The 25,529-nt window shown below is 36.2% G+C and overlaps 1 protein-coding gene across 1 annotated transcript in view; it reads right to left on the bottom strand.

Moving 5' to 3' along the window:
- The window catches only part of CLIC2 (chloride intracellular channel 2), a 35,766-nt gene that overhangs the window by 8,778 nt on the left and 1,459 nt on the right, over positions 1 to 25,529 (bottom strand). Inside the window, exons 2-3 of the mRNA XM_082376440.1 lie at positions 19,084 to 19,193; positions 18,833 to 18,958 (exon numbers count right to left, since the gene is read on the bottom strand). Coding sequence (XP_082232566.1) covers positions 18,833 to 18,958; positions 19,084 to 19,193 — 236 coding nt within the window. The remainder of the gene's footprint in view (positions 1 to 18,832; positions 18,959 to 19,083; positions 19,194 to 25,529) is intronic.

Here is a 25,529-nt window from a genome sequence, read left to right on the forward strand (position 1 = left end):
GAAATCCTGCCATTTGTGCCAACATGAATGGATCTTGAGAGCATTATAGTAAGTGAAGTCAGACAAAGACAAATACTGTATGAATCACTTATATGTACAATCTAAAAAAGCCAAACTCATAAAGATAGAGAGTAGAATGCTGGGGGCTGGAGGAATTGGGGAGATGTTTAAGAGTAAAAAGTTTCAACTAGTAAATAAATAAGTCCAAGAAGTCGAATCTGCTGCATAGTGATTATAGTCAACAATATTATAAACTTCAAAGTTGCTAATAGTCTAGATCTGAACCATTATCACGACTAAAAATAAATGATAATTATGTGATGGAATAGAGGTGTTAGCTGATGCTATGGTGGTAATCATTTTGCACTATATAAATGTATCGAATCAATTTGTTGTATACCTTAAACTTACACAATGTTATATGACAATTATACCTCAATTTTAAAAAAAGAACATAAGATGATACCCAAATACTCAAATCATGTCCTCTGATGGGAAGAATTCACATCATAAAAATGAAATTTGTATAAATAGTAATACAAATTAAATGTAATTTCAATTAAAATCCAATAGTATTTTTAAAATTGAGGTAAAATTCACATAACATGAAACTCACCATTTAAACCATTTTAAAGTGTACAATTCATTGAGATTTTTAGTACATTCACAGTGTTGTGCACCCATCACCCCTATCTAGTTCCAGAACATTTTCATCACTCAAAAAGGAAACTGTGTTCCCATTAAGCAGTTACTCCACATTCACTCCTTGAATCACTAATCTTTCTGTCACTATGGACTTGTTTATACTGGACATTTCATGTAAATGGAATCATAAAATGCATGGCCTTTTGTGTTTGGCTTCTTTCACTTAGTATAATGCTTCGAGGTTCATCCTTATTCTAGTATGTATCAGCACTTCATTCCTTTTTATGGATGAATAATATTTCATTGTATGGATATACCACATTTTGTTTATTTGATAATCAGTTGACGGACATTTGTGTTGTTTTCAGCTCTTAGCTAGTGTGAATACTGTTGCTATGAACATTTGTGCATGTGTTTCTGTTTGAATACGTATTAGAACTAAGAAATGAATACAGTAAACTTGCAGGATACATGATTAATATAAAGAAATCTGTTAATTTTCTATACTCTAATAAAGAACTATTCGAAAGAGAAATTAAGGAAACAATCCCACTTACAAGTATGTCAAAAAGAATAAAATACCTCGGAAAAAATTAACCAAGGAGGTGAAACACCTATACTCTAAAAACTATAAACATTGATGAGGGAATTTGAAAATGATACAAAGAAATGGAAAAACATCTTGTGTTCTTGGATTGGAAGAATTACTATTGTTAAAATGTCCATACTACCCAAAGCAATCTACAGATTTAATGCAACCCCTATCAAAATACCCTGACATTTTCCACAGAACTAAGAACAAATAATCCTAAAATTTATATGGAACCACAAAAGACCCACAAATACCAAAGCAATCTTGAGGAAAAGAAAGAACAAAGCTGGTGGTATCACAGTCTCTGACATCAGACTATACTACAAAGCTACAGTAATCAAAACAGTGTGGTAGTGGAACAAAAACAGACATAAATCAGTGGAATAGAAAAGAGAACCAAGAAATAAACCCACGCACTTATGGTCAATTAATCTACAACAAAGGAGACAAAAATATACAATGGAGAAAAGACAGTGTCTTCAATAAGTGGTCACAAAGAAAGAAAATGACAGGCCAATATCACTGATGAACCTAGATGCAAAAATCCTCAACAAAATACTAGCAAACAGAATCCAACAGCACATTCAAAGTATCATACACCATGATCAAGTGGGGTTTATCCCAGGAATGCAAGGATTCTTCAATACACACAAATCAAGCAATGTGATACACCATATTAACAAATTGAAGAAGAAAAACCATATGATCATCTCAATAGATGCAGAGAAAGCTTTTGACAAAATTCAACACCCATTTTTGATAAAAACCCTCCAGAAAGTAGACATTGAGGGAACTTACCTCAACATGATAAAGGCCATATATGACAAACCCACAGCCAACATCGTCCTCAATGGTGAAAAACTGAAACCATTTCCACTAAGATCAGGAACAAGACAAGGTTGCCCACTCTCACCATAGTTTTGGAAGTCTTAGCCACAGCAATCAGAGAAGAAAAAGAAATAAAAGGAATCCAAATCGGAAAAGAAGTAAAGCCATCACTGTTTGCAGATGACATGATACTATACATAGAGAATCCTAAAGATGCTACCAGAAAACTACTAGAGCTAATCAATGAATTTGGTAAAGTAGCAGGATACAAAATTAATGCACAGAAATCCCTTGCATTCCTATACACTAATGATGAAAAATCTGAAAGTGAAATTAAGAAACACTCCCATTTCCCATTGCAACAAAAAGAATAAAATACCTAGGAATAAACCTACCTAGGGAGACAAAAGACCTGTATGCAGAAAATTATAAGACACTGATGAATGAAATTAAAGATGATACAAATAGATGGAGAGATATACCATGTTCTTGGATTGGAAGAATCAACATTGTGAAAATGACTATACTACCCAAAGCAATCTAGATTCAATGCGATCCCTATCAAACTACCAATGGCATTTTTCACAGAACTAGAACAAAAAATTTCACAATTTATATGGAAACACAAAAGACCCCGAACAGCCAAAGCAATCTTGAGAAAGAAAAACGGAGCTGGAGGAATCAGGCTCCCAGACTTCAGACTATACTACAAAGCTACACTAATCAAGACAGTATGGTACTGGCACAAAAACAGAAATATAGATCAATGGAACAGGATTCAAAGCCCAGAGATAAACCCACGCACATATGGTCACCTTATCTTTGATAAAAGAGGCAAGAATATACAATGGAGAAAACACAGCCTCTTCAATAAGTGGTGCTGGGAAAACTGGTCAGCTACATGTAAAAGAATGAAATTAGAACAATCCCTAACACCATAAACAAAAATAAACTCAAAATGGATTAAAGACCTAAATATAAGGCCAGACACTATCAAACTCTTAGAGGAAAACCTAGGCAGAACACTCTGACATAAATCACAGCAAGATCCTTTTTGACCCACCTCCTAGAGAAATGGAAATAAAAACAAAAATAAACAAATGGGACCTAATGAAACTTAAAAGCATTTGCACAGGAAAGGAAACCATAAACAAGACAAAAAGACAACCCTCAGAATGGTAGAAAATATTTGCAAATGAAGCAACTGACAAAGGGTTAGACTCCAAAATTTACAAGCAGCTCATGCAGCTCAATATCAAAAAAAAACCCAAACCAAAAATGGGCAGAAGACCTAAATAGACATTTCTCCATAGAAGACATACAGATTGCCAACAAACACATGAAAGAATGCTCAACATCATTAATCATTACAGAAATGCAAATCAAAACTGCAATGAGATATCATCTCACACCAGTCAGAATGGCCATCATCAAAAAATCTAGAAACAATAAATACTGGAGAGGGTGTGGAGAAAAGGGAACCCTCTTGCACTGTTGGTGGGAATGTAAATTGATACAGCCACTATGGAGAACAGTATGGAGGTTCCTTAAAAAACTAAAAATAGAACCACCATACGACCCAGCAATCCCACTACTGGGCATATACCCTGAGAAAACCATAATTCAAAAAGAGTCATGTACCACAGTGTTCACTGCAGCTCTATTTACAATAGCCAGGACATGGAAGCGACCTAAGTGTCCATCGACCAATGAATGGATAAAGAAGATGTGGCACATATATACAATGGAATATTACTCAGCCATAAAAGGAAACGAAATTGAGTTATTTGTAGTAAGGTGGATGGACCCAGAGTCAGTCGTACAGAGTGAAGTAAGTCAGAAAGAGAAAAACAAATACCGTATGCTAACACATATATATGGAATCTAAAAAAAAAAAAAAAAAAAAAGGTCATGAAGAACCTAGGGCCAAGATGGGAATAAAGACACAGACCTACTAGAGAATGGACTTGAGGACACAGGGAGGGGGAGGGGTAAGCTGGGACAAAGTGAGAGAGTGGCATGGACATATATACACTACCAAATGTAAAATAGATAGCTAGTGGGAAGCAGCCACATAGCACAGGTAGATCAGCTCGGTGCTTTGTAACCACCTAGAGGGGTGGGAGGGAGGGAGATGCAAGAGGGAAGAGATATGGGGATATGTGTATATGTATAACTGATTCACTTTGTTATAAAGCAGAAACTAACCCACCATTGTAAAGCAATTATACTCCAATAAAGATGTAAAAAAAAAGTGGTTCTGGGAAAACTGGACAGCTACATGTAAAAGAATGTGATTACAAAATTTTCTCACACCAGAAACAAAAAAATTAACTGAAAATGGATTAAACACCTAAATGTAAGACCTGAAACCATAAAACTCCTAGAAAAGAACCTAGTCAGAAGAACTCTTTGACATAAATCACAGGAATATTTTTTTAGATCTGTCTCCTAAGGCAAAAGATATAAAAGCAAATATAAACAAATGTGACCTAATTAAACTTAAAACTTTTGTGCAGAAAAGGAAACCATTGACAAAATGCAAACACAACCTATTGAATGGGAGGAAATATTTGCAAATGATATGACCAATAATGTGCTAATATCCAAAATTTATAAACAGCTCATACAACTCAATCTCAAAAAAACAAAGAACCCAATTAAAATTGGGCATTGTGGAGAGGAGGAACCAAGATGGCGGAGTAGAAGGACGTGCTCTCACTCCCTCTTGCGAGAACACCAGAATCACCACTAGCTGCTGGACAATCATTAACAGGAAGACACTGGAACTCACCAAAAAAGATACCCCACATCCAAAGACAAAGGAGAAGCCACAATGAGACGGTAGGAGGGGTGCAATCACAGTAAAATCAAATTGCATAACTGGTGGGTTGGTGACTCACAGACTGGTGAACACTTATACCACAGAAGTCCACCCACTGGAGTGAAGGTTCTGAGCCCCACGCCAGGCTTCCCAACCTGGGGGTCCGGCAACGGGAGGAGGAATTCCTAGAGAATCAGACTTTGAAGGCTAGTGGGAATTGATTGCAGGACTTCGACAGGACTGGGGGAAACAGAGACCCCACTCTTGGAGGGTGCACACGGAATAGTGTGTGCATCGGGACCCAGGGGAAGGAGCAGTGACCCCGGGGGAGACTGAACCAGATCTACCTGCTAGTGTTGGAAGGTCTCCTGCAGAGGCGGGGGGTGGCTCTGTTTCACCGTGGAGACAAGGACACTGGCAGCAGAAGTTCTGGGAAGTACTCCTTGGCGTGAGCCCTCCCAGAGTCTGTCATTAGCCCCACAAAAGAGCCCACTTAGGCTCCAGTGTCGGGTTGCCTCAGGCCAAACAACCAACAGGGAGGGAACCCAGCCCCACCCATCAACAGTCAAGTGGATTAAAGTTTACTGAGCTCTGCCCACCAGAGCAACAGTCAGCTCTACCCACTACCAGTCCCTCCCATCAAGCCTCTTAGATAGCCTCATCCACCAGAGGGCAGACAGCAAAAGCAAGAAAAACTACAATCCTGCAGCCTGTGGAACAAAAACCACATTCACAGAAAGAGAGACAAGATGAAAAGGCAGAGGGCTATATACAAGATGAAGGAACAAGATAAAACCCCAGAAGAACAACTAAATGAAGTGGAGATAGACAACCTTCCAGAAAAAGAATTCAGAATAATGATAGTGAAGATGATCCAGGACCTCGGAAAAAGAATGGAGGCAAAGATCGAGAAGATGCAAGAAATGTTTAACAAAGACCTAGAAGAATTAAAGAACAAACAAACAGAGATGAACAATACAATAACTGAAATGAAAACTACACTAGAAGGAATCAACAGCAGAATAACTGAGGCAGAAGAACGGATAAGTGACCTGGAAGACAGAATGGTGGAATTCACTGCTGCGGAACAGACTAAAGAAAAAAGAATGAAAAGAAATGAAGACAGTCTGAGAGACCTCTGGGAAAACATTAAATGCAACAACATTCACATTATAGGGGTCCCAGAAGGAGAAGAGAGAGAGAAAGGACCAGAGAAAATATTTGAAGAGATTATAGTTGAAAGTTTCCCTAACATGGGAAAGGAAATAGCCACCCAAGTGCAGAAAGCAAAGAGAGTCCCATACAGGATAAACCCAAGGAGAAACAAGCCGAGACACATAGTAATCAAAGTGGCAAAAATTAAAGACAAAGAAAAATTATTGAAAGCAGCAAGGGAAAAACAACAAAAAACATACAAGGGAACTCCCATAAGGTTAACAGCTAATTTCTCAGCAGAAAGTCTACAAGCCAGAAGGGGAGTGGCATGATATACTTAAAGTGATGAAAGGGAAGAACCTACAATCAACATTACTCTACCCGGCAAGGATCTCATTCAGATTCGAAGGAGAAATCAAAAGCTTTACAGACAAGCAAAAGCTAAGAGAATTCAGCACCACCAAACCAGCTCTACAACAAATGCTAAAGGAACTTCTCTAAGTGGGAAACAAAAGAGAAGAAAAGGACCTACAAAAACAAACCCAAAACAATTAAGAAAATGGTCATAGGAACATACATATTGATAATTACCTTAAACGTGAATGGATTAAATGCTCCAACCAAAAGACACAGGCTTGCTGAATGGATACAAACACAAGACCCAAATATATGCTGTCTACAAGAGACCCACTTCAGACCTAGGGACACATGTAGACTGAAATTGAGGGGATGGAGAAAGATATTCCATGCAAATGGAAATCAAAAGAAAGCTGGAGTAGCTATACTCATATCAGATAAAATAGACTTTAAAATAAAGACTGTTACAAGAGATAAGGAAGGACACTACATAATGCTCAAGGGATCAATCCAAGAAGAAGAGATAACAATTATAAATATATATGCACCCAATATAGGAGCACCTCAACACATAAGGCAACTGCTAACAGCTATAAAACAAGAAATTGACAGTAACACAATAATAGTGGGGGACTTTAACTCCTCACTTACACCAATGGACAGATCATCCAAAATGAAAATAAATAAGGAAACAGAAGCTTTAAATGACACAATAGAACAGATAGATTTAATTGATATTTATAGGACATTCCATCCAAAAACTGCAGATTACACTTTCTTCTCAAGTGCGTATGGAACATTCTCCAGGATAGATCACATCTTGGGTCACAAATCAAGCCTCAGTAAATTTAAGAAAATTGAAATCATATCAAGCATCTTTTCTGACCACAATGCTATGAGATTAGAAATGAATTACAGGGAAAACAATGTAAAAAACACAAACACATGGAGGCTAAACAATACATTACTAAATAACCAAGAGATCACTGAAGAAATCAAAGAGGAAATCAAAAAATACCTAGAGACAAATGACAATGAAAAGACGATGATCCAAAACCTATGGGATGCAGCAAAAGCAATTCTAAGAGGGAAATTTATAGCTATACAAGCCTACCTCAAGAAACAAGAAAAATCTCAAGTAAACAATCTAACCTTACACGTAAAGGAACTAGAGAAAGAAGAACAAACAAAACCCAAAGTTAGCAGAAGGAAAGAAATCATAAAGATCAGAGTAGAAATAAATGAAATAGAAACAAAGAAAACAATAGCAAAGATCAATAAAACTAAAAGCTGGTTCTTTGAGAAGATAAACAAAACTGATAAACCATTAGCCAGACTCATCAAGAAAAAGAGGGAGAGGACTCAAATCAATAAAATTAGAAATGAAAAAGGAGAAGTTACAACAGACACCGCAGAAATACAAAGCATCCTAAGAGACTACTACAAGCAACTCTATGCCAATAAAATGGACAACCTGGAAGAAATGGACAGATTCTTAGAAAGGTATAACCTTCCAGGACTGAACCAGGAAGAAACAGAAAATATGAACAGACCAATCACAAGAAATGAAATTGAAACTGTGATTAAAAGTCTTCCAACAAACCAAAGTCCAGGACCAGATGGCTTCACAGGTGAATTCTATCAAACATTTAGAGAGGAGCTAACACTCATCCTTCTCAAACTCTTCCAAAAAGTTGCAGAGGAAGGAACACTCCCAAACTCATTCTATGAGGCCACCATCAACCTGTTACCAAAACCAGACAAAGATACTACAAAAAAAGAAAATTACAGACCAATATCACTGATGAATATAGATGCAAAAATCCTCAACAAAATACTAGCAAACAGAATCCAACAGCACATTCAAAGTATCATACACCATGATCAAGTGGGGTTTATCCCAGGAATGCAAGGATTCTTCAATACACACAAATCAAGCAATGTGATACACCATATTAACAAATTGAAGAATAAAAACCATATGATCATCTTAATAGATGCAGAAAAAGCTTTTGACAAAATTCAACACCCATTTATGATAAAAACTGTCCAGAAAGTGGGCATAGAGGGAACCTACCTCAACATAATAAAGGCCATATACGACAAACCCACAGCAAACATCATTCTCAACGGTGAAAAACTGAAAGCATTTCCTCTAAGATCAGGAATGAGACAAGGATGTCCACTCTCACCACTATTATTCAACATAGTTTTGGAAGTCCTAGCCACGGCAGTCAGAGAAGAAAAAGAAATAAAAGGAATACAAATTGGAAAAGAAGAAGTAAAACTGTCACTGCTTGCAGATGACGTGATACTATACATAGAGTATCCTAAAGATGCCACCAGAAAACTACTAGAGCTAATCAATGAATTTGGTAAAGTTGCAGGATACAAAATTAATGCACAGAAATCTCTTGCATTCCTATACACTAATGATGAAAAATCTGAAAGAGAAATTAAGGAAACACTCCCATTTACCACTGCAACAAAAAGAATAAAATACCTAGGAATAAACCTACCTAGGGAGACAAAAGACCTGTATGCAGAAAACTATAAGACACTGATGAAAGAAATTAAAGATGATACCAACATATGGAGAGATATACCATGTTCTTGGATTGGAAGAATCAATATTGTGAAAATGACTATACTATCCAAAGCAATCTACAGATTCAATGCAATCCCTATCAAATTACCAATGGCATGTTTTACAGAACTAGAACAAATCATCTTAAAATTTGTATGGAGACACAAAAGACCCCGAATAACCAAAGCAGTCTTGAGGGAAAAAAATGGAGCTGGAGGAATCAGACTCCCTGACTTCAGACTATACTACAAAGCTACAGTAATCAAGACAATATGGTACTGGCACAAAAACAGAAACATAGATCAATGGAACAAGATAGAAAGCCCAGAGATAAACCCACGCACCTATGGTCAACTAATCTACGACAAAGGAGGCAAAGATATACAATGGAGAAAAGACAGTCTCTTCAATAAGTGGTGCTGCGAAACTGGACAGCTACATGTAAAAGAATGAAATTAGAACACTCTCTAACACCATACACAAAAATAAACTCAAAATGGATTCGAGACCTAAATGTAAGACCGGACACTCTAAAACTCTTAGAGGAAAACACAGGAAGAACACTCTTTGACATAAATCACAACAAGATCTTTTTTGATCCACCTCCTAGAGTAATGGAAATAAAAACAAAAATAAACAAATGGGACCTAATGAAATTTCAAAGCTTTAGCACAACAAAGGAAACCATAAACAAGACGAAAAGACAACCCTCAGAATGGGAGAAAATATTTGCAAATGAATCAATGGACAAAGGATTAATCTCCAAAATATATAAACAACTCATGCAGCTCAATATTAAAGAAACAAAAACCTAATCCAAAAATGGGCAGAAGACCTAAATAGACATTTCTCCAAAGAAGACATACAGATGGCCAAGAAGCACATGAAAAGCTGCTCAACATCACTAATTTTTAGAGAAATGCAAATCAAAACTACAATGAGGTATCACCTCACACCAGTTAGAATGGGCATCATCAGAAAATCTACAAACAACAAATGCTGGAGAGGGTGTGGAGAAAAGGGAACCCTCTTGCACTGTTGGTGGGAATGTAAATTGATACAGCCACTATGGAGAACAGTATGGAGGTCCCTTAAAAAACTAAAAATAGAATTACCATATGATCAAGCAATCCCACTACTGGGCATATACCCAGAGAAAACCGTAATTCAAAAAGACACATGCACCCCAATGTTCATTGCAGCACTACTTACAATAGCCAGTTCATGGAAGCAACCTAAATGCCCATGGACATACGAATGGATAAAGAAGATGTGGTACGTATATACAATGGAATATTACTCAGCCATAAAAAGGAACGAAATTGAGTCATTTGTTGAGATGTGGATGGATCTAGAGACTGTCATACAGAGTGAAGTAAGTCAGAAAGAGAAAAACAAATATCGTATATTAACGCATGTATGTGGAACCTAGAAAAATGGTACAGATGGAGTGGTTTGCAGGGCAGAAGTTGAGACACAGATGTAGAGAACAAACGTATGGACACCAAGGGGGGAAAACCGCAGTGGTGTGGGGATGGTGGTGTGCTGAATTGGGCGATTGGGATTGACATGTATACACTGACGTGTATAAAATTGATGACTGATAAGAACCTGCGGTACAAACAAACAAACAAACAAACAAAAACAACTAACATTAAACTTTCTTTGGGTTATTTGTATGGAAATATGTTAACATAAATGTTTCAGACATTACATGAAATTTCTAAAAATCTTATATGTTCTGGTATAATGTTATAAGTCATAATTCTAGTTATTACTTTAAAATGTATATCTCAGAAGTAACTAAATTTCCTTGTCAATTGCATTATTATGAACTTTCATCAAATCTTTAACCATGGTCATTTTTAAGTCTTTTGTCATTTACAGACAGTTCTGGGTGTACTCTGATGCTTTTGCAAAAATGTTCCTATAAAAGGGTTTCATCTTCAAGGAATTCATGGAAAAGACTCTGACAAGTACAGGTTTCTGGTAACTGACTATACTGCTGAACTGAATGAATAAGCATTTTCAGAACTCTAATGGAAAACTGATGAATTCATAAAAGTGCTAACAAAAGATCAAGATGAAAAAAAAATTAATTACATGGGACTGAGTGAACTGATGAGGATGATTATAATTTTTGTGACTTTCTGTTTGAATAAAAAAAAAATCACACAAGGACTCAGAGGCAAAAAATATACAAATCAATTTTCACTGCAAAGTAAAGGAGCTGTTACAGTGGAGGATTACTGGACTGAATGTCAATATTATGACATAGTATGAGTGTGTTTCATGTTTGGTGTTGCAATCATTGTTGCTTTTGTTGTGGTCATCCATTTACAATGCTTGGTGTCAGTTTATTTACCTCTTGTAAATATAAAATACAGTGTGTGTCTGTGAAAAAAAAAATGGGCATTGTGGTTTTGATTTGCATTCCTCTATTGACTAATGACATTAAGTATCTTTGCAAGTACTTATTAGCCACTTGTATATATTCTCTGGAGAACTGTCTACTCAAATCCTCTTTCCATTTTAAAATTAGGTTGTTTGCTTTCTGTTGTTGAATTGTAAGAGTTCTTTTATATATTTTGGATACTAGTCACATACAAGGGAACCGCCATAATGCTATCAGCTTATTTTTCTGCAGAAACTTTGCAGGCCAGAAGGGAGTGACATGATATATTTAAAGTTCTGAAAGGGAAAAACCTACAACCTAGGATACTCTACCCAGCAAAGTTATCATTCAGAATTGAAGGAGAGGTAAAGAACTTCTCAGACAAGAAAAAACTAAAAAAGCTCATCAATACTAAACCAACCCTAAAAGAAGTGTTAAAGGGTCTTCTCTAAGTGGAAAAAAAAATATTCTTTTTCTCTTGTTGCCTTTAGAATTCTCTCTTTATCTTTAAATTTTGCCATTTTAAATATGATATGTCTTGGTGTGGGTCTCTTTGGGTTTATCTTGTTTGGGAGTCTCTGTGATTCCTGTACCTGGAAATCTTTTTCCTTCATCAGCTTCAGGAAATTTTCAGCCATGATTTCATCAAATACCTTTCTATCCCTTTCTCTCTTTTCTCCTTTGGGGATCCCTATAATGTGAACATTAGTACACTTGATGTTGTCTCAGAGGTCCCTTAAACGTTCCTCATTTTAAAAAAATTTTCTTTCTACTGTTCTGATTGGGTTATTTCCATTATTCTATCTTCCAGATCATCTAATTTTTCTATTTTCTATTTTCTTCTTTTGCTGTATGTGCTTTTGGTGTTATATCTAAGAATCCATTGCCGAATACAAGGTCTTGAAGATTTACCTCTATATTGTCTTCTAAAAGTTTTATAGTTTTAATCCACACATTAGGTGTTTGATATATTTTAAGTTGATTTTGGTATATGATGTGAGGTAAGGGTATAACTTTATTCTTTGGCATGCCAATGTGAATATCTAGTTGTCCCAGCACCACTTGTTGGAGAGACTATTCTTTCACCATTGAATGGTTTTGGCACTCTTGAAAATCAGTTGACCACAGATGTATGGGTTTATTTTTGGACTTTCAATTCTATTCCAATGGTATATTATTATGCAAGTACTGATTGTTTTGATTACTGTAGCTGTGTAGTAAGTTTTGAAATCAGGAAGCATGAGTCCTCCAATTTTTTTGTCTTTATCAAAGACTATTTTAGCTATTTGTGATCTCTTGCAATTCCATATGAATTTGAGGGTTGGCTTTTTCATTTCTGTAAAAACACCATTGGAATTTTGGTTGGTATTGCATTGAATTAATAGATCACTTTGGGGAATATTTCTACATTAATATATTAGGTCTTCTAATCCATGAACATGGGATATTTGTATGGGTTGAATTGTGTCCCCCAAAAAAGGTATGTTGAAGTCATAAACTCCAATACTTCATAATGTAACCTTATTTTGAAATAGGATTGTTACAGCTGTAATAGTTAAGATGAGGCCATATGGAGTAAGGTGGGCCCATTAATCCAATATGACTGGTGTCCTTGAAAAAGAACACTTTGTGAAGAGACAGAGACACAAGGAGAATGCTATGTGAAGATGGAGGGTTGGAGTTATGTATCTATAAGGTAATGATTGCTGGAAAACCATGAGAAGCTAGGAAGTTATTTTAGCAACTGTTTGTAGTCTTCATGTACAAGTCTTTCTCTTCCTTGGTTAAATTTATTTCTAAATAGTTTATTATTTTTGATGCTACTGAAAATGGAATTGTTTTCCTAATTTACTTTTTGGATGATTCATTGACAGTATATAGAAATAAAATTATTTTTTGTATTTGGATCTGTATCTGGCAACTGTGCTGAATTTTTATTAGTTCTAATAGTATTTCAGTGGACTTTAAAGGATTTTCTACATAAAAGATCATATCTGCCAATATCATTTTACTTTTTCCTTTCCAATTTGGATGCCTTTTATTTCTTTTTCTTGAATAATTGCTCTGGCTAGAACTTTCAGTACAATGTTGAATAGAAGTGGCAAAAGTGGCATCTTTGCCTTGTATCTGATCTTAGGGAGAAAGTTTTCAATCCTTCACTTTTAAGTATGATGTTATCTGTGGGTTTTTCATAGATTCCCTTTATCAGGTTAAGGAAGCTCCCTTTTATTCCTAGTTTGTTGAGTATTATCATAACATGGTGTTGGATTTTGTCAAATGCTTTTTCTGCACCAACTGAGATGATCATGTGTGTTATTTTTCCTTTACTGGTGCTCTTTTATTTCTTATATGACTTTGAATTACTTTCTAATGGCCTCTCATTTCTGCCTGAAGGACTTCTGATAGCATTTCTTGCAGAGCAGGCCTACTAGCAACAAAATCCCTCAGTTTTCATTCATGTGGAATGTCTTAAGTTCTCTTTCATTTTTGAAGGATATTTTTGCCAGATATTGAATTCTTGGTTGACTTTTTTTCTCTCAGCACTTTAAATATATCATCTCTCTGCCTTCTGGCCTCCATGATTTCTGATGAAAAATTATCTGTTAATCTTATTGAGAATCCCCTCTACATGATGAGTCATTTATTTCTTGATGCTTTCAAGATTATATCTTTGGCTTTGGCTTTAGATAATTTTATAATAATGTATCTTGGTGTTGATCTCTTTGAGTTTATTCCACTTGGAGTTTGTTGACCTTCTTGGATGTATAGCTTTATGTCTCTTTCATTAAACTTGGGAAGTTTTCAGCCATTGTTTCTTCAAATATTCTTTCTGCCTCTTTCTCTCTGCCATCTCTTCCCTTATCATGTGTATCTTTGTACATTTTATGGCATCCAACAGGTCTGTTAGGCTTTGTTAATTTTCTTCCTTTTCCTTAGACTGGATACTCTCAATTAACTTATGTTCAGTTTTGCTGATTCTTTCTTCTATCTGTTCAAATCTGCTGTTGCAACCCTCTAGTGAATTATTCATTTTAGTTATTGTACTTTTCAACTCCAGAATGTCTATTTGATTCCTTTTTATTATTTTTATTTTTTATTGATATTCTCTCTTTATTGAGACATTGTTTTCTTGGTTTCCTTTAATTCTTTGTCCATGGTTTTCTTTAGCTATCTAAACATATTTAAGACAGTTGATTTAAAGTCTTTGTCTATTAAATCAGGGTCTGGGTTTCCTCAGGGACAATTTCTATTAATTTCTTTTTTTTCTGTGAATGGGCCATACATTCTTGTTTTTTTTGACATGCCTTATATATATATTTTGAAAACAGGACACTTTAATATTATAATGTGGAAACTCTGGAAAACAGATTCTTCCCTTCCCTTCCAACAAATAGGGTTTGTTGTTGCTTTTTTTGGGTGTTGTTGTTTATTTGTTTAGTGAATGTTCTGAAGTATTTTTGTAAAGTCTGTTCTTTCTTGTGTGTGGCCACTGAAATCTTTGTCTCATTATCTTTGGTCAGTTATTGATTTGACAGAGATTTCCTTAAACTCCTGGAAGCAAAACAAACAAAGAGACAAACAAACAAACAACAAACCAAGGGAAAAAATGCTCTCCCGGTGTTTGTAAGCTGGCTCTGTGTTTGGGTACTCCTTCAATGCTTAGGTATGCAGTTTATAATTCTGCCTTAGCCTTCACTTTCTACTTGTGTGGTGCCTGAAGTTTAGCCAGAAGTGAAAGCTTAAAGTCTTCTCAGGTTTTTTTTTCTGAGCATAGGTCAAGACTTGGGCATGTGCTTGGACTTCTAGATTCCCTAGAATACATTAATTTAAAGCCCTTATTCCACTATCTCCAAGTGTCTCAGCCTCTTTCTTTTTTTTTTATAAATTTATTTATTTATTTTTGGCTGCGTTGGGTCTTCATTTCTGCACGCAGGCTTTCTCTAGTTGCAGCGAGCGGGGGCTACTCTTCATTGCAGTGCGTGGGCTTCTCATTGCGGTGGCTTCTCTTGTTGTGGAGCATGGGCTCTAGGTGCATGGACTTCAGTAGTTTTGGCTCGCAGGCTCAGTAGTTTTGGCACGTGGGCTCAGTAGTTGTGGCACATGGGCTTAGTTGCTCCGTGGCATGTGGGATCTTCCTGGACCAGGGCTCGAACCTGTGGCCCCTGCATTGGCAGGCAGATTCTTAACCACTGCACCACGAGGGAAGTCCTGTCTCAGCCTCTTTCTTCGCAGACTTGTCAGTTTGTCTATTGCTTTCTCCAAGTTTTATTCCTTGCCCCCTGTGGCAGTGGCTAATACATTTGCTTCTAAACGCCTTCCATGAGTGCCAACAGGGAAGCTGCCTCAGCCCTGAGGAAGCTCCAAAGTAGGTGAAAAAAAAGGCAAACCCTTGAGCCAATCCCTCAAGGTGCCACCAGGTCAAACCACACAACCACAGTTATTTGAGAATAAGGTCCATATCCTGTCCTCTGGTACAAGCAACCTGTTTCTGCAATGTGGACTGCTCTCTTTAAGGCTTCTAAAGAGCTGAGTAGTGGAGGATGGTAACAGGGTAACCTAAAATGCCACAGGGCTCTCTTACTGAAATTTTGCTTCTTTCTTCTTCATTAAGAAACCCCAGACTGCTTGTAAATTTTTGGTTAGATTCCAGAGTTCTGGCAAAGTTGATTCTGACAGCTTTTGCTGGGCTATTAATTGTTATTATGGAGGGATGACATTTTGGAGTTCCCTACTCCACCATTTTCATTGATGTGGGTATCTAACAGGTTTTAAAATTTTAGATGAAACAAAGATTATATGGAAGAGCTCTTGTATTTAGCAATATGGCAGAGTAAATAACCACTCTGGAGGACCTTGTCAAAAGAAAGTTCATTTTAGCATTGTTTGTAACACCAAAACTTGGAAAAAATCTTCCAGCTCTTTCTCCAACAATGGTAACTATTATGAACCAGGGATTTTTATTTTTATTCCAGTTATCCAATTCCCGCTCCACCACTGCCTATTGCGTGTGTCAAGCAGAAGGTGGAAAGAACTTGTCTTTTAATTTATTTGATTGTTCGACCATTAATATCTAAGAGAGATGTTGCACATCACTCAAAGATCCTGGACTTTGAACTGGATGCAGTAACTGTAGGGGACTTGGAAGTTACCTCTCTTGGGAGTAAGTGTGTTCCATGTATGGGAATAAGGATACACACATTTATTTGGATGGTCAGAGGGGCAGAATATGGAAGATAACACAGTTATGTACCACTTTCTCCCTCTCTCTCTCTCCTTCTCTCTCTGTCTCTCATTAACTGAATCTTATTTTGTTAGGGATGGCAATACACCTGGATGAAAACTATGTTTCCTAGCTTCCCTTTGTACTTAGGTATGACTATGTGAATTACTTCTGAATAATGAGATGTTAATGGAAATTGATGAATGTGGCTTCTGTGAAAGCTCCTTAAAGCTGACTTGCATCTTTTGCCCTTTGCCCTTTTCCTTCTTCCTGTGTGGGAGGTAGATCTGTTGCCTGGAATTCCAGCAGACATATTGTCACCGTGAATTAAACTTAAGACTGGAAAACTCACCTGAAGGATGGCAGAGAAGAAATATTAGATAGAGCCTGGGTCCCCAGTGAAATTATGGAGCTGTCATTCTACCCCTACAATGCCTCATTCTTGGTGTCTTATTATGTAAGAAAAATAAAACCCATATTTATCTAAGCCACTACTTTTTGGGTCTCTAGTTATCAGAGTTGAATGCAATCCCTAAATGATACATAAGCTAATAGAAAATCAGAAGAATTTGACAAGGTAATTCACAGAACAAAACCAAATGCTCAACCAACACGTGTAAAGATGTTCTAATTCACCTATTATTCACGGAAATGCAAACTAAAGTATCAATGAGATATCACTACACCCGTCAGGTTGCCATAAATTTTAAAAGAGTGATAATGCATAGTACTACAGATATGTGGGAAAAGTGTATACTTATACACTGATGGATAAAGCAGTAAAAATTTTAAAAGATATATACCATTTGAATTTTACTCCTGGAAATCTATTCCACAGGAATAAAAACACCAGTACATAAGGACATATGAGCAAGGATTTTATTTATAGCACTGTTTGTAGTGGTAAAAAACTGGAAGGAAAGGGAATTTGTTATTGTGCTTATATGAACATAAAAAAGGGTATGGAAAGATAACACAATGGATTTTTTCACTAGTTAATCTTTGGGAGCAAGAAAAGTTTGGAGAGCAGATGGTTTGAGGGGTGGCAGTAGTAGAGGAGGATGGATGAGGAGAAAAGAACAAAATAAGACTCAATACTTGGAGCCGGTGCTTAAAATATAAGAAACCACCAATAATGGATGAAAGAGACATAGTATAGGCACACAGAAAAGAATCTAAAATAGTATCCCTAATTTCTTAGGTAGGAAGAATTTTGGACTGATAGAACCTTTTATTTATCATATGTATGTGTAACGATTAAGACGTTATTTTTTAGAGCAGTTTTAAGTTTACAGCCAGACTTCTGACCAGTGAAAACTGTGGGATAATAAATGAGCGACATTTTAAGACACTGAGTTTGTTGCACAGAAATAAAAAATGAATACAGTAGGCTTATTGTTTCCAGATACTATGCTGGGTGGGCAGAGACATACAGCTGTCATTCAAGTGTAGACAGTACAGTTATGGCCTCTGGCTAACTGTGAGAGACCTATTTCCTGGTTTTCTTGTGTTGGGTATGTTCTATCTTCATGCCATCAATGGTATGACAGACTAGTCCTGACCAGTCCTCATGGACTATACAGTGCTATTACCCCATGCCCTCGCTCCTAACCCACCATAGGTTTCTTCTCTATTTCTAGACTACAGAGAATTTACTTTCTTATTTTAAGCAGGCTATGCATTTTAAAAATAATTTGAAATATTATATTGACTGTCTTTGTGTATTTGAAGTTGAAGGGGGGAAGTTTATGTGTGATAGACATAATATATCTCAACCTGTAGAGCTAAGAGATCAGACTGAATTAAAGGCTATTTCAAAATTGTAGATCTTCTGAGGGCTCTACAATAAAATAAGTCTGATTTCTGTCAGTATAAATGTCCCCAAACCTCATTATGGATCAGATAACATGGATAAAATTAAATGTGGCCTAAATTTACTTGTCTTTCCTAAATTTCCAAGTCTATCCTTTGCCCATTCCTAATACACTACTTGCATCACATAAAGTTTTAATAGCTTTACATATGTTAAATAAATAATTATGTAGTAAAGTTTTCTAATCATACATGGAGTGATCGGGGAATCTTTGCAAACTTTTCTAGAAAGATAGCAAAAAAGAGGTCTGAAACTGAAAAAGAGTTAGATGTTTAGAAGAATCCTCAATCTGCAATAAATAAGCCAATAAAATAGATTATCTCAAGAACAATAATATCCTGTAAAAATGTTGTACCTTGGAGGAGCCAGTGTGTGCTCTAGGAACTCCTCAATTTTAATGAAGTCTGTTTTCAACTCCTTGTTATATATCAGGAAGGGAGGATTGGTGCCTGGGGCTAAGTCCTTCAGCTCTTCAGGCTTTCTATGATTATTGAAAATAAGCAGAGTTAGGCCTCTAGATAAAGTACACATTATGCAAACACCAACATTGTATTGGTGTCTACTGATTTTAATCCCCAGAATGAAACATGTCCTGATTTGTCTTACCTGGTCATGTCAACAGTAGTCACATTGAATTTAACTCCTTTAAGCCAGAGGATCATAAAAAGGCGTTGGCAAAAGGGACAGTTTCCAATACTCTCCCCATCACTTCCAGCCTATTAAGATAAAGAAAGGCTTCATTCATTCATTTGCTCAACAAGTATGTACTGAATGCCTGCTGGGAAATAAGCTAGTTGCTAGAGACAAAGTTGGAAGTCCTTAATCTCATGAATTCTACCATCTGTGGGCAGAGAGAGATAATGAAGCAAATAATTTCATTGTATGTAAAATTACCAGAGTGATGAGTACGTAACAACAGAATGCTGACTAAAGACTATGTTCATTTTCCATTTTCATAGATCCTGCCAAATTTCCTTCTTGAAAGGTATATTCAGTATTTTCATTGGACCTTTGATTTCCTTATTCTGTGACTTGTTTGTTCATGACAATTTTATATTTTTCTATTAAGGTGATGACCTTTTCCTTATTACTTTGGAAAAATTACTTGTATACTAAAGACACTAACTCTTTCTGATAATGTTACATGTAATTTTTAAACAATGTCTTATGTAAAATTAAAATTTTACATAAAGTCTTATATTGTTTTCCTTTATGAAATCTGGTTTTTCTGATCTGCTTACACAGCTGTTATGTACATCAAGATTGCAAAGAAAAAAAATACTTTCTTATTTTGTTTTACTATAATGATGTTCTCTCATGTTTTCTTCTAGTAACTTTACGGTTTCATTTTTACATTTGTTTCATCTATTTAGAATTTATTTTGGCATAAGGAATGTATTGGGACTCCAGCTTTATTATTTTTATTCTATTATTTTACAAATAGTTAATAGTTGTCTTAACACCACTCGTTTAAAACTTCATCTTTTGCTCAACATAGCAAATTATTAGAGAAAGGCATATCAAAACTACAATGAGGTACCACCTCATACTGGTCAGAATGGCCATCATTAAAAGTCTACAAATAATAAATGCTGGAGAGGGTGTGGAGAAAAGGGAACCCTCCTACACTGCTGGTGGGAACGTAAATTGGTGCAGCCACTATGGAGAACAGTATGGAGGCTCCTTAAAAAAATAAAAATAGAGTTACCATATGATCCAGCAATCCTACTCCTGGGCATGTATCCAGACAAAACTATAATTTGAAAAGATACATGCACCCGTATGCTCGTTGCAGCACTATTTAGAATAGCCAAGACATGGAAGCAACTTAAGTGTCCATTGACAGACAAATGGATTAAGAAGATGTGAGATATATATATATATATATATGTATATATATCCATTATATATACAATGGAATGGTATATATAATATACATATATAATGGAATGGTATATATATATATATAATATATATATTATTTATATATAATATATATATATGATGGAATACTACTCAGCCATAAAAAATGAAATAATGCCATTTGCAGCAACATGGATGTACCTAGAGATTATCATACTAAGTGAAGTAAACCAGAGAAAGACAAATATCATAGATATGGCTTATATGTGGAATCTGAAATATGACACAAATGAACTTATCTATGAAACAGAAACAGACTCATAGACATAGAGAGCAGACTGTGGTTGCCAAGGGGGTCAGGGGATGGGAGAGGCATGGATTGGGAGTTTGGGATTAGTAGATGAAAACTATTATATATAGAATGGATAAACAACAAGGTCCTACTGTATAGCACAGGAAACTATATTCAATATCCTGTGATAAACCATGATGCAAAAGAATATGAAAAAGGATGTGTATATATATATAACTGAATCACTTTGCTGTACAGCAGAAATTAACACAACATTGTAAATCAGAGACACTTCAGTGAAAAAATGAGCACATCTTACTTTATGTAAATTATACCTCAATAAAGTGTATTAAAATGGAAAAGTTCAAAAAGAAGAACAAAAAACCCCTCAAATAAATGATATTATGCAGCGATTGCAGACGTTGCAATAACAAAGGTAAGGGTATAACCATGGAAGGGGGTGCCTGAGAGATTATGAAGAACACGGTCACTGGAGGAGAGAAAGCCAAGGATGTGAGAGGACAGAGTGTTGGAAGGGTCATTTGTGTAGATATTAAAATCACCAAGAATTATGATAGGCATAGTGTTGAAGAGTGTGACAATGATCCAGGAAATAAAATCCTTAAGAAGTAAGGGAAAGTGACCTGGGATTGGGAAGACTACTATAACAAAGAGGGGTAGTGATTGGTTTAGTCTGATTTTATGAGACAACCTAGATATTTCTCTGGATGGGAGAGATAGAATGGTCTGGAAACAAGAATGAGGAGCAAGGATATCTAAAGACACTTACCCCATCGCCACCCTCAGTGGTAATAGAAATGAGGAAGAAAGGGGAGCCACTCCTTGAGAGGGCTATAGCTGATGTTGTCTCCTGATGGGAGATCCAAGTTTTAGACACCTCAATCTCAACATGTCCCAAAGTGAATTCTTTCCCTTTTCTTTACTCCACACACTTACCTACTCTTTAGAGTTCCTAATCCTGTGAATTGCACTGCTATCTACTTTGGATTTGTGAATTGTGTTCCCCCCAAATTAAAGTGTTGAATCCCTGTCCCCCAATGTGATGGTAGCTGGAGGTGAGGTGTTTGGGAAGTGATTGGTTTAGATGAGGTCATGAGGGTAGAACCCTTACGATGGGATTAATGACCTTATAAGAAGAAACCAGAGCTCTCTCTCTTTTTCTTTCTCTCTTTCTTCATCTCCCCCAACAACCGTGTATATAAGGTCACAGCAAGAAGGCACCTATCTATAATAAACCAGGAAGAGAGTTCTCACCAGAAACTGACCATGCTGACACCTTGATCTTGGACATAATTCTTATTTTTTGGTAAATTTTCCTTTTCCTGGCAGTGAGTACAACAGAGGAAATAATGTTTATTGTTGCTCTTTTGTGGCGTCAGGGAGTGAAGAGGTATGGGAAGAGGCAACCACCTTGGCAGCTGAATTTCTTTTGTAACAGAAGTCGGGCTAAAGATCCAATCATAACTGGGGTTAGTGAATGGAAACTTGATTAGGCAGGAAGAGGAATGAAGTCTGATAATAGATACAGCAGGAAGGGTGGGTTGCCTTTGGCAAAAGGAAAGGCAAAACAGTGAGGTGTGGGGGAAATGCAGCACAATTTTACAGGAAAACTGAACTTTTTTCTGTTTATAATAATGCTGATTTAAAGTGCCACTACACAAAATGTATGAATATACAATGGAGAAAAGACAGGCTCTTCCATAAGTGGTGCTGGGAAAACTGGACAGCTACACGTAAAAGAATGAAATTAGAACACTCCCTAACACCATACACAAAAATAAACTCAAAATGGATTAAAGACCTAAATGTAAGGCCAGACACTATAAAACTCTTAGAGGAAACATAGGCAGAACACTCCATGACATACATCACAGCAAGATGTTTTTGACCCACCTCCTCGAGAAATGGACATGAAAACTACCACGATGTGGTCATTCACCAAAACAACTTTTTCTCTTTGCGTTTGTGATCTATGTTTCTAAACATGAAAAGTAATAATGGCTGGAACATCTGACATTTATTGAATGTTTACTATGTTAACAACTACTGTGTCTTACAAATTTATTTTATTTAATGCTTACAGTGAAGATGATCCTGTGAGGTAGGTTCTGTCATTACTCTTGTTTTACAGATGAGGAAATTGAAGCTCAGAGAAGCTGACTTGCTCAAGTACACTCAGCTAGACAAGAGTTGATGACCTATACACTCTTCTCATGTAGCTAATCCAGGACTGTCTACTCCACAATCCACACTCCTTAAACACTGATTTCTCCCATCTAATAGTTTTATTGGATTTTTTATTAATCAGTCTTTATAATAGTCTTTATGATAGTTCTAAGATAATTCGAAAATGGTCTGAACATTCAGAGAAGAGTATCATCTCTTTTTCTATTTTACATTTATCAATAAAGACAAAAATATTACATTCAGGATTTGGGCCCAAATGTTAGAGTCTATAATGTTATGTACAAATCTATGAAAACTTAATTTTAGACTGGTAGAGAACACAAAAACTCCATTTATCAATGAACAACAAACCAATAAGATAAACTCTGCATTTAGAGAAAACAAAATGTGTTCTTTTAGAAAATCCTTTGTTCTTAGTTGCTGGAGATAAATCTTGCCCAAGTCATTCAGAGTTGAAAGGCAATGTTTTCACTCACTCCATGGAACACATGGGGGTGTGTGATATAAATTCTTAATTGTGCCAGGAAAGGACTTACTTTCTTGTAGGGATCCCATCAGTGGAGTTGGGAAATTGTGGTAGGGTCCCCAGACATAGCTGGGGAAATTACAGACTCATTTAATCTTTCGAAAGATACCACATTATAAGGGAGATACAACTGGTGAACAGTAGTGCTTTTAAAATTTTCTCATTAACATTTTCACCCCTCTCAGTCCCTATTCCCCCTCTTCTATGAAACTTCTAGAGATCTTTGGAATCCATCTCAAAGCAAAGCAAAACAAAAACCCAGATCAGATGATACTCAAGGTTCTTCCAGAAAATCTGTGACTCGTATCAATGTCATTAGATAAGCTTACATCTAGAGGATTTCATCTAATGAAATTCTGGGAAATGTTACTAAAAAGTGTGCCAAATTGAAAACAATGAATTAAGATTATGCACAGCTATTTTAAGGGACTGGAATCTTGACCCTGCCATTTACTAGCTATGTGACCTTAGGCAAAGCTACTTAGCTACTTTTTGCTTTAGTTTCTGTAGCCATAAAATAGGGTTAAAAATAAACCACTTAGCACAGCCCCTGCCAAAAGTACTCAATAAATGATTAGGTTTTTAACCTGAAAGTTATTGTTTAATTTAACATTTGCTCATTCAACGTGTGATTTCCTAAATTCCCCTGTCTAGATTACCACCCAAATTATGGGAAGTCTATGAAGATAAACACACAGATCAATGCCAACAACTGGTTAGAGGAGTTTGATTGGATGGAATAAACAAGTTTAGACAAAAGAAACTAGTTACCCTATGAAGAGACTTATTACCTCTGGGTTGGATTTGGTAGTTATAAAAAGTCAGTTAGGAAGTTAAGGCTTACTTATGTTGCGTCTGAGCAGTGACAAGTTTTGCTAGAATCCAGAGATAGGAGAAGTAGCTCTTATGCCCCACAGTCAAGCAAACACTTACTTGGATTGTTTTGCTATGCAGGAATTCAAGAGTCTCCTATAATTTTGAAAAGGCTGGTTAATTATGTCCTTGATGTATATATGTGACCAGTTGTCAAATATTTTACAATTATTGTAAAAGTATTACTTTGGCCAACAGATGTTTAACCTAAAATTTGGTAAGCACACCTTATTTTATGTCTTTGTAGGCCATCAAGAGGCAATGTAGTTTTAGAGGCAAGTTACTTAAACCTTATTTCCTTAGCTTACTTACCTAGAAATCATGAGGACAATATTACTAAAGTTTTGAGTACTATTACCACCACTACTACTGATGATACTACTTTACTACTATTAACGTATCTTCTAAGTTGTTAGGACTAAATGAGATAATATACATAAAGTGTTAGAAGAGGGTTAAGCATGATATAAGAGTTTGTTATTATTATTACCATACTGAATACTTCCAATAGTCAATGAAAATATAGAGAAAAATAGTTAATATAAGCAAGGATTTAGGAAACTATGTAATTTCTACTTGGAATAACCCGTACAAAATTGTTTCTTTTTCTTGATGAGCTAATTTAGAAACACATGTTCCTTTCTCCTGCTTTAGGGGTTTTCCAAAGGGCTTTTCTGAAATGTTAAGACATTAAAAAAAAAAAAGCCAAGGCAAAATGCCTCCTACTCATATAACAGGCACACAGACTCCTGGCTTTTTTCTCCTCTAGTATCCATTGGACCCTGCTGTGATGTTCATCCATTGTGGGAGAATTTTAGAAGGCTCTATTTGGACCATGTGTGGGAATGAGGCTCTCAGGCCATTCTTGGCCCTCTCCTCCCCACATTCAGGCCTTCCAAAACATATCTCATAAAACACAGATTATGAGAACTGGAAAGCCCTTAAGTATCATTTTGTCAGGCTCCTTTATTGTACAGATGGAAAAACAAAGAGGGAGGGAGGGATTTGTCCAAGGTTACATAGGAAGTCACTAATAATACAATTTACTTGTTCTAACTACGAGCAAGTCTAGTTGTCTTTCCACCATATCTTCTTGCTTTTTTCAGATAGGATGTTTTTCTATTGTTATATAAGAGCAGCCAAACACCCAGGTATTCTTCTAGGACTCAGAGTAAGTATAAAATTACAAGATTATTTCCTATCTCTAGCTGAAATGTTGACTTTAAAAAAAAAAAGCTGAGGTCCAGTATCAAGGAATAATACATTCTGTATGCTCTCATTATGGCTAGA

Source organism: Balaenoptera borealis (assembly GCF_965194805.1).
Source record: "Balaenoptera borealis genome assembly, chromosome: X".
Classification (NCBI taxonomy): Eukaryota; Metazoa; Chordata; class Mammalia; order Artiodactyla; family Balaenopteridae; genus Balaenoptera; species Balaenoptera borealis.